The following is a 10,037-nucleotide window of genomic DNA, read 5'->3' as shown; positions in this document are numbered from 1 at the left end:
AAGTCCTCAATTCACTTTTATAGAATATGCTTTCTCTCGCCTGCCTGCACTGTGGGTGCAACTTTAATCATTACGGAATAAAATCCCTCGGATACAAGCAGCTGACTCCCAAAGAGCAGAATTCAGATCGGCACCCGCAGACCGCACCTCGGTAATTCCTTGGAGTTCACCTCTAACGGCCCCCTCCCCTTGGAGCCGCGCAAGCGTACACTGAATTTGCGCCTCTCTTCCTCATGCCCCCGCCTCCAACACCCCCCCACCCCCAGTCTGCCTAATACGCAGGCGCGTCTCCTCAAAGCCTGTCCCTCCCCCTCCTCTTTCTCTTCATTTCGTTCCCCCTCCTCTTCCAGCACCTCGGCAGGTTCAAACTCTTCTCGGTGAGAGTGGCGGTGCTCGCGACGTCACGTGATGAGCATCCTGCTGCCCAACATGGCGGAGTTCGACACCATCTCGGAACTGGAGGAGGAGGAGGAAGAAGAAGCGGCAACGTCGTCGTCGTCGTCGTCGTCGTCGTCGGTATCTGGACCCGACGATGACGAGGAAGATGAGGAGGAGGAGGAGGAGGAGGAGGAAGAGGAGGAGGAGGAGGAAGAGGAGGAGGAGGAGGAAGAGGCGCCGCCCCCGCCCCGGGTAGTGAGCGAGGAGCATCTGCGGAGATATGCCCCCGACCCTGTATTGGTGCGGGGCGCCGGCCACATCACTGTGTAAGCGATAGGGTGCTATGGGTTTTGAAAAAGCCGAGATTTGGCGACAGAGAAAAAAGAAACGTGATCGAAGGGCCTGTGAGGTGGGGGAGGGCTGGCTGAGACGTACAGTTAGGAAAGGACACCTGGTTTACATTTTAGGAGAAACGGTGTAAAGAAAGTGAAGAGAATGTGTGATGCAGCAACGCAGGCAAAGACTGAGTATAGCACAGGGAAGTTAGGGGTTTGGGAGCCACAGAGATTGGAGTAGGGGTGAATTTCCTTTCTTGTGTGTATCCTGGTGAGCGAATAGTCACTAAACTGCAGGATGTACCAGAGGGTTCTTTGCTGCCAAGATTGGTGTCTAGTTGAAAACGGTGCAACTGCTGTGACATGTGATCAGAACTAGGTTTGGATTCTTCCAAACAGAAACATGATACATTTTGTGAAAATATTATAAAATATCAATCTATCCCTTCTTTCCATCGAATCCTTATGTGAATGAATTCAATAATCCCCTGTTTTGAACAGTGCTGCACTGAACATTCCTTAAATAGCACACCAGTAGAGGTTCAGGTTGAGAGACAGCTGTGGAAAGTAGAAAGAGCAATGAATTGAGAGTCAAGGCTCTTGGATGCTAATTTCAATTTTGCTTCTTACTGATGCTATGACCTTGGTCAGATTGCTTCCCTTTTCTGGGCCTTGATATCTCCATCTGTAAAATGAAACGTTTGAAGTAGATGGTTTCTAAAGCATAGAGTTCTGAGATAATCTAAGAGACCTCCAGGGGCTTTTGTATTCCTGAATACTAAATATACAAACGTTAAGTGTATGTGGAAATTTGTCTTCTGAGAGCTGAGGATGATTTCTTAAAAACTTACCAGGGTGGCTTTTTTAAACTTTTAAATCTTGGATCATATTTGAGAAAATAAAATGGAGAGGAACTTCAGGACATAGTAGTTATAAAGAAAAAAAAAGATGACTCTCTGTACTTTGAAGAGTGATTCCTCATTTATATTTGTTTGGACTGTAAATACTTGTAGTTGGACTGTTTTGTCATGTGCATTCTCTTAACTATACTCCCTTTTACTGCATTTTCAAAACATGCTGCCTCTAATTTTGATTATTGGCTCACCTGGCCCCTTTAACTTTCACTTGAGTTCATATTATATGAAATCAAATGTTAGAAACCTCCTCCATCATGTTAGCTTTTAATTTTAACATGTTGAGTATTTTGATTGTAATATACTTTGGTAGTCCTTGCATGGAATGTATTAACAAAGACTATGAAATTGTAGAAAGGTCTGGGAGGCTTTTGGGTTTGCTTTTTGATTAGTCAATTTTAAGACAGTTTTTGTTGGTCCAAGAATTTTGCAAATAGTTTACAATGGTTAGATGACAGCTTGCTGCACTGTTTTACTTCCATTCCTTACTCACTAGGAAGAAAATTTATTAGTCAAACTAATTATGATTCTGGCTACTTTCTTGAAGAGTATTTAACATAACTGAGCAGTGAAAAACTATCTTCTTCCATTTCATAATTTTATATTATAAAACTTCACTCCTCTGCATTATTTTCTGAAATTCAAACAATGGAGAAGGAGCAAGGAAACAGTATTTAAGTTCCCTAAAACTTACTGGTGGTTTGTCTCCTCTCCACATAACCATGGTAAAGTATTTTAAAAACGTATGTTCTTCATGAAAAGCAGAGCACTGATGCTTGCCATCCCCAGGCTTTTGTATTAGGTATAATGTCCCTCCCAGCTTAAAAAAAAATGGGATTAGGAATTAGGAGTACTAATAACAAATGTTGATGTTGATTGAAGCCAAAACCTGAAAGCAGCAAACTGGTACTTGTATCATTAACCAGTGTGTGTAGTTTAGAAACTTATTAAGTTTTATAATATACCTAGAAAGCTAATTTGATGCCCAATGTCTGGGATTTGAAAAACAGATAAAATATTTAGGATGAAATATTTCTTATTTTCACTCAACCTTGATTGGTCCTCTATTCTATAGAGGATGTTGTTTCTTTTTCAGTGTTTAAAATTTGAGAGCCATCATCTCCAACTCAGTATATCTTAAAGTCAATAATTTTCCCTCCCCACATTGTCTGTGCTTTCCAGTTGTCCCATTTCTGGCCCCAATAGCCCCATTCTAATCTTCCAGGATAATGTGGAAAATATTTGAGTCATTTTGACTCTTCCTTCTCCTTGAAGTGCCCTATGCTGAGCTCTCCCAGAATTATGTCATCATACCTTTTTGAAATATCTCATCAGATTTTTCATTTTCTCTGTTCCTATTTGGCACCATTCAAGTTTGGGTTGCCATCATCTCCTGCTTGAAATATTGCCATAGTCTGATGCCTCTCCTAGCTCCAATCCACCCTGCATGCTTGTGCCAAAGTAATTTTCTTAAAACACAGTTTAATCAGGTCACTTTCTTGCTACAAACCTGCACTGGATCTTAATTAAATCTGAGTTCCTGTGCCTTGTTCCTCCAACCTCTTCTTGTCCACAGCTCACCCCTCTACTTGATCCTTCCATAACCTTCTCTTCCAGTCTCCTGCCAAATCTTGCTCCAATATTACCTCTCTTTGCCACTCTACTAGCATACCCTGTTAACATGTTCAATCTCTCTGATTTTTTAAAAAAGCAATTAAGGCAAAAGCCTTCCAACACCTATGATCCTTTTAGCTCTCTAATCCTTCTTCTTTCCTTCTCCTCCAGGTATCTTAAGAAATCTTTTTCCTTTTCCCCCTTTGTGATGTGGATTCTGTTACATAGTCACTAAAATCACCATGACCTTCTTGTTGCTAAATCAGCAGACAGCTTTCATTCCCTTTCCAGTCATCTCTGCTGCATTGACACGATGAGTCCCTCTTTCTTGGAGACTTCTACTCCAGGGATCACATACAGAAATAGTGCAGCTTAAGTGGTGATGGAAGCTGTGTGTCTTGTCTAAAGTGTTCAAATTCTGAGTTTTAAAAAATTACTAGCCAAAGAAATCTCTTATCTCCTTGACTACTTCACCCTCTGTTTCTCCTTGTACTTTTCAGGCTAGTGTTAACTGTCTCATTCATGGACTGCTCTTCCTCTGTTTCCTCTTACATGCCAGTGATCTCCAGAGTTTTGTCCCCACCTCACTACTCTTCTTATTCTCTACTTTTCCTAGATAGTCTCGTCTTTAACCCCTTAGAGTTTCAATGATGGCTTTCATATACGTATTTCTGTAACCAGACTGTGCTCAGGATCTTACCTGGGCTTCTTCACTTGATGCACTACTGTCACCTTACATTCAACACGTTCAAACAGAACTTAACACCTCACATCCCCAGACTCTCATAAAAATCCCTCTTTTTTTATTCTCTATTTCCATTGAATGTTTCTGTGCTTCTTCCATTACCCATCCTTGTTTTTCTTCCATTCACACTTCCTACAGCTGAGCAATCAGCAAATGTTAATACTATATTATTTAAACATTTTGTCTTCTCTTTCCTGCCACCACTTCCATTGATTCAGGCCCCTTTCACCACTCCAACTAATCATTTTGCTTTTGTGCTTGTCACATTCACATCCCTTCTCTAGCCTGCTGCTAGATTAAGATACCAAAATTCAGATCTAACCAAACTACTTTTCTGCTTAAGATTATTCTATGATTTTCCTCTCACTTCGAGGATGCACTCTAAGCTCTATAATATGGCATACAAAACTGGATCCTTGGTATGAACCTTATCTGCCATTTCCCTTCCTTCGTTGTACCTTCCTATTCAGAGAATACTGTTTCTTGCCTCATTGCCTCTGCTCGAGCTGGAATGTCAATATCTACTTCCTCTCACCATACCTGTCCATACGTCACCACTTCCTTCCTTCAAATCTTCTCTGTCCCCACTAAATTGTAAGTTGCAATAACAAGAACAGCTTCTGGTTCCCTCTGAATCTGCAATGCCTAGTACAGTGCCTGACATAAAGTGAATTGAATAAATATTGATTCATATTAGTGGCATTTAATATGCTCATTATAGTGAAAGCTGTAAAAGCTCTTAATAAGTACTAATTAGTTGAATCACACTGTAGAGTTCTTGTTTCTGAGCATGGATGTATATGGATACAATAATATTGTTAGTCCCAGTGATGAGGCTTATTGCATAGCCTTACCTCTGAAAGCTTTATTAAGCTAGCTCCTATGTATCAGAGTGCTCCTACCTACATTTATCATCTTAACTTTTTAGCTTTCTAATTACTTCAACATGCATTTAATTATTATTTCTCAGGGAGAATGACCTAATCACACCAATTATAATTCCAATTCTGAGAGAATGATCATAAACAGTTATTTGAAGATCTTTTTCCAGGTTTCAAATAATATGACTCAATTAACTCTCATAGATTTGAGATGGTAGAAGCAGAAATAATGAAATCGCTTGGAAATATGAAGTGTTTCAGAAATATTCTACATCTGATTGGTATAACTTAGTTTCAGTCACTTTTATTCCTGATATTCTTTAGAATCAATATTTGGATCTAATGTATTAGAATATAAAAAATTATTTCTTACTAGGTTTTTCTCATTTATAGACATTACCACACTACAGTATATATTATATACATAAATTTTATATACATACATATATATTATATAATATATACATGTATACATATATACACATATATATTAAATACACATATTTAATATGTGTAGATATTTACTCTTGATGGAACACATGTAGTATAACTGAATTAAATAGGAATGACAGATTACCAATCTCCACAGATTCATAAAATCGTCTCATTAAAATTAATGTAAGAAAGCTGAAGTTATCAATTTTATATGAATTGAAAAAGGTGGCCAGATTTTCCAAACAGTACATGTCTGCAAAAATTTAGAGAGGCCTCCAAACACTAGTGGAGTGCCATTCCTATCAGCTCTCTTTGAAAAATTGCAGTGATGCACTCTGTTTTTTAAAACATTTATTTATTTATTTGAAAGGCAGAGTTACAGAGATATAAGAGAGAGATCTAATATCTTCTATTTGCTGGTAACTCTTAAAATGGCCCCAACAGCCGGGGCTAGACTAGGCCAAAGCCAGGAGCCTAAAACTCTGAGTCTCTCACAAGGGCAGCAGGGACCCAATCACTTGGGCTCTCTTCCACTGCTTTCCCAGGTGCATTACCAGGGAGGTGGATTGGAAGTGGAGCAGCCCAGCCAGGACTTGAACCAGTATTCATGGGAGATACTGGCAATTCAGGCGGTGGCTTAACTCACTCTGCCACAATACCAGCCCCAATGATGCACTCTTAATTTGTGTTAGATGAAGAGTCTTCAAAAGTTCACATAAAATGCATATTATAAAAAGTTATGCATGGATTTTGATTTTTTTGCAACAAAATAAACTTGCCTTTTAATTCCATTTTCCATGATCTTTTTAAATCTCCCTGTATAAGGTGAATATTATATAAGATTTTAGGCCTTAAGAATACTGAAGCTATGCTAACGTGGCATTGTATAGTATGGTAAGATATGATTATTCCCATATGAAGCATCAATAAGATTTAACTAGAATTGTGGCATGACCTTTCTTTTTCCTTGTATAGTAAAAAGTTTGGTGCACATGCTTCAGAATCTGTTTTTCTATAAGTTCATAGTTGTATAAGAAATTATTTTCCTTATTGGCTGAATTTTACCACACTAATTTCTTAAGCAACCTGAGCATATGAGCTTTAATTTGTGTAAGGTTTTGAAAGACTGATGTATAGCCATTTTCAAAAATATGTAAAACAACAAGGGTATAGAGAGGGAGAAAAAGGTATGAACAACTAAAAGGACCCATCCTTTGCCTCAGTTTCTTTTACTCCAAAGAATTGTTCTCACAAATTAAAAATATAGGTATTGAAGACACTTGACAAAGAAAATACAGTTATTGAGAACCACCGTCTGGGTCAGCTTCCAATACATAATTGATTCTACAATAAAATAACAATGTGAGCAATTCCCAAGTGCCTGTTTATCTAATACTGGAGAGCCCCACATCTTGGTTAATGTCTATCACTGATCAGTAATGAGTAAATGAACTTGTCTAACCTTTGTGGATTTGTTGTTCATTTTTTTAAGATATGTTTGTTTTTATTTGAAAAGCAGAGTGGTCCTCTGGCTCACTCCCCAAATAGCTGCAACAGCCAGGGCTGGGCCAGGTTGAAGACAGGAACTCCATCTGGGTTTTGCACGCGGGTGGCAGGAACTCCAGTGTGCAGGCCATCATCCTCTGCTTCCAGGTGAATTATCAGGAAACTGGATCAGAAGTGGAGTAGCTGGAACTCAAACCAGCATTCTGTTATGGGGGTCTGCACCTCAAAGCCCACTCCCCACTGTTCTTAACAGTTTGTTTATAAAACAGGGCTTAGGTGTTTATTCAACAGCAGCTATTTCTTTTTTTTTAATTCTTCATATTTTAATTCTCCAGTAGAGGAGGCTTCAACTTCATGAAATATCACTAAATTTTTGGGGAAAAATCTTGATATATCATTAACACATTCTGTTTAGAAATTTTCCACTACACTAAATACAATGATTATCAATATAGTTATGTAACAACTAGCTATTTTGACATTATCCAGAGAGCTACTAACTGAAATACTGGGCCTAAGGTGATCTGAGTTAAATATTCTTTGTGTGTGTGTGTGTGTGTGTGTAGTCTTTAAAGGGGAAAGTTAAGGAAAGAAGTCTCTGATAGGTAAGAACAAGATTGCTATTGTGTATTAGTTAAAATTACGAGAGTATTGGGTCCAATTTGCCTTTCTTCATACCTTTTGATGTGGCTGTACAGTCAGCCTTCTATATCCTTGGGTTCTTCATCTGTGATTCAACCAACTATGGATTGAAAGTATTCAGAAAAGTTTGGGTCTATTCTAAACATCTATGGACCTTTTGTCATTATTCCCCAAACAGTGCAGTATAATAACTGTTTATATGGCATTTACATGATATTGAGTATAAAAAGGAATCTAGAGATTCTTTAAAATATACAGGAGAATATGTGTAGGTTATATGCAAATACCATACCCTTTTATATAAGGACTTAAGCATCAATGGATTTTTTATCTGCAGGGAGTCCTGGAACCAGTCTCCTATGAATACTGAGGAACCACTGTACGTAGGTTATAGGGGAATATTTTAAAATGTAAAAGGACACTTTACCATTTCTAATATAATTCTCATTTTAGAAAAGATAATCTCTTTTTATATTAAACAAGAAAATGTAAATATAGCAAGTATTTCTTGAGAACTTAATCACTGTGAAGAATACAGAGAAAACAAAGTACAAGCCTTGCTTTATAAAGCTAACAAAATTTTCCTTTAAGATATTTTGTGGATCAGCAAAGAATAAAAGACAATATTTTATTAACTGTTGAATTGCATAGTGCAGATTTGAAGTGGCTGTGAATGATCAGAGAAAGGGATAATCCATGAAGGTTTGAATATTCAAGGTATTATACCAGGGATTGGAACTTGACTTGAGCTTTGAAGGCTGTGTAGGACTTAAACTAGGGAAGTGAAGCAACCACGTAAGCAAAGACAAGAGCCAACGTGGCATTGGAAAGGAAGGATTCATTATGAGAATAATTACAGTGGAACAAATAATAAGGAAGGTGCAAATAAATAGATGGAGATGCCGAAATGAGATCAAGATCTAGATTAAAGAGAATGATATATTATTGACAGAGATGAAGAATTTGGAAAAGGGCAACCAGTTTCCAAGAAAAGTTAACATTTATTTTTAGACATGTTTCACTTGAGGTGTTGTTATTTTGTGGCAAGATATCCAAATAGAAATTTTCAATATACAATTAGAGATGAAAGTCTATGCTTGAAAATCTGTGTTGCTAGAGGTATAAAAGTGATTGTCAAACTATTAAATACTCATACAGATGAACTGTTACAATTCCTTTAAAAATAGATGCAGAAAAAAAGAAATAGATGCATATGAGTAAAAGCTAAATTTTGGGAAAAGCCAAAAGAGTTAGGGCAAAGTGAAAGAAAGGGCATGTTAGGAAGGGAGTGATCAACAATATCACAGATTCAAAGTCAAGGGAAAAAGCTCTGTGAAGAGGGCACTGAATCTGGCAATAAATTAGAAAAGATAAACTTGTGCTTCTGAATAGTTTTACTGAATAAAACTTTATTTTTCAAAAAGCATCATCAAAAGTCAAATTTTCAAAGGTTAAGAAAGTAGGGGACATTAGTGAGATGAAAATAATGGAAAGTTCTTTGGTGATAAGTGCAAACAGAAAGTAACAAAGCTAAGAATTTTTTAAATAAGCATATTCTTTACATTTTACATTTCACAGAATACATTGATCTGTGTCCACTCTTTGTTTGATATCTAGTAAAGAAATAGCAGACGGCAGAAGTTAAAATAGAGTCTGTGATTGAGTTAGGAACATGTTGCTTAGCCGGCGATGTGGCTCACTAGGCTAATCCTCCACCTGCGGCACTGGCATCCCGGATTCTAGTCCCGGTTGGGGCGCCGGATTCTGTCCCGGTTGCTCCTCTTCCAGTCCAGCTCTCTGCTGTGGCCCGGGAGTGCAATGGAGGATGGCCCAGGTCCTTGGGCCCTGCACCCACATGGGAAACCAGAAGGAAGCACCTGGCTCCTGGCTTCGGATTGGCTCAGCGCGCCGGCTGCAATGCGTGGGCCGTAAAGGCCACTTGGGGGGTGAACCAACAGAAAAAGGAAGACCTTTCTCTCTTGTCTCTCTCTCTCTCTCTCTCTCTAACTGCCTGTCCAAAAAAAAAAAAAAAAAAAGGAACATGTTGCCATTATATCTAAAATGCAGAAATGATATGGAAATAGAACTCTACTTTAAAATGTGTCACGTGCACTTTTTAAAACTGAAAACTGCAGGGGCCGGCGCCGTGGCTCACTTGGTTAATCCTCCGCCTGCGGCGCCAGCATCCCATATGGGCGCTGGGTTCTAGTCCAGGTGCTCCTCTTCCAGTCCAGCTCTCTGCTGTGGCCTGGGAGGGCAGTGAAGGATGGCCCAAGTGCTTGGACTCCTGCACCCGCATGGGAGACCAGGAGGAAGATCGGTGCAGCACGCAGGCTGTGGCAGTCATTTGGAGGTGAACCAACGGAAGGAAGACCTTTCTCTTTGTCTCTCTCTCCCACTGTCTAACTCTGCCTGTCAAAACAAATTATTAAAATTGCATCTTTTTTACTAATGATAAATTCACTAATTTTTAACTGATTAATTTCATTTGAGAGACAGTGAGACCTCCCATCTGCTAGTTCACTCCCCAATGCCCAGGAGCTGAGGACTCAATCCAGGTCTTCCACATGTGTAGCCCCTGCAACCT

At 38.9% G+C, this 10,037-nt stretch overlaps 1 protein-coding gene across 1 annotated transcript in view; it reads left to right on the top strand.

Moving 5' to 3' along the window:
- Positions 1–270: 270 nt before the first annotated feature.
- The window catches only part of CHIC1 (cysteine rich hydrophobic domain 1), an 81,194-nt gene continuing 71,427 nt past the window's right edge, over positions 271–10,037 (top strand). The window contains exon 1 of the mRNA XM_062183716.1: positions 271–704. Within this exon, the coding sequence (XP_062039700.1) occupies positions 409–704 (296 nt within the window). The 5' untranslated portion in view covers positions 271–408. The remainder of the gene's footprint in view (positions 705–10,037) is intronic.

The sequence above is a fragment of the Lepus europaeus genome, chromosome X, assembly GCF_033115175.1.
Source record: "Lepus europaeus isolate LE1 chromosome X, mLepTim1.pri, whole genome shotgun sequence".
Lineage (NCBI taxonomy): Eukaryota > Metazoa > Chordata > Mammalia > Lagomorpha > Leporidae > Lepus > Lepus europaeus.
This window is presented reverse-complemented; position numbering and strand designations above follow the sequence as displayed.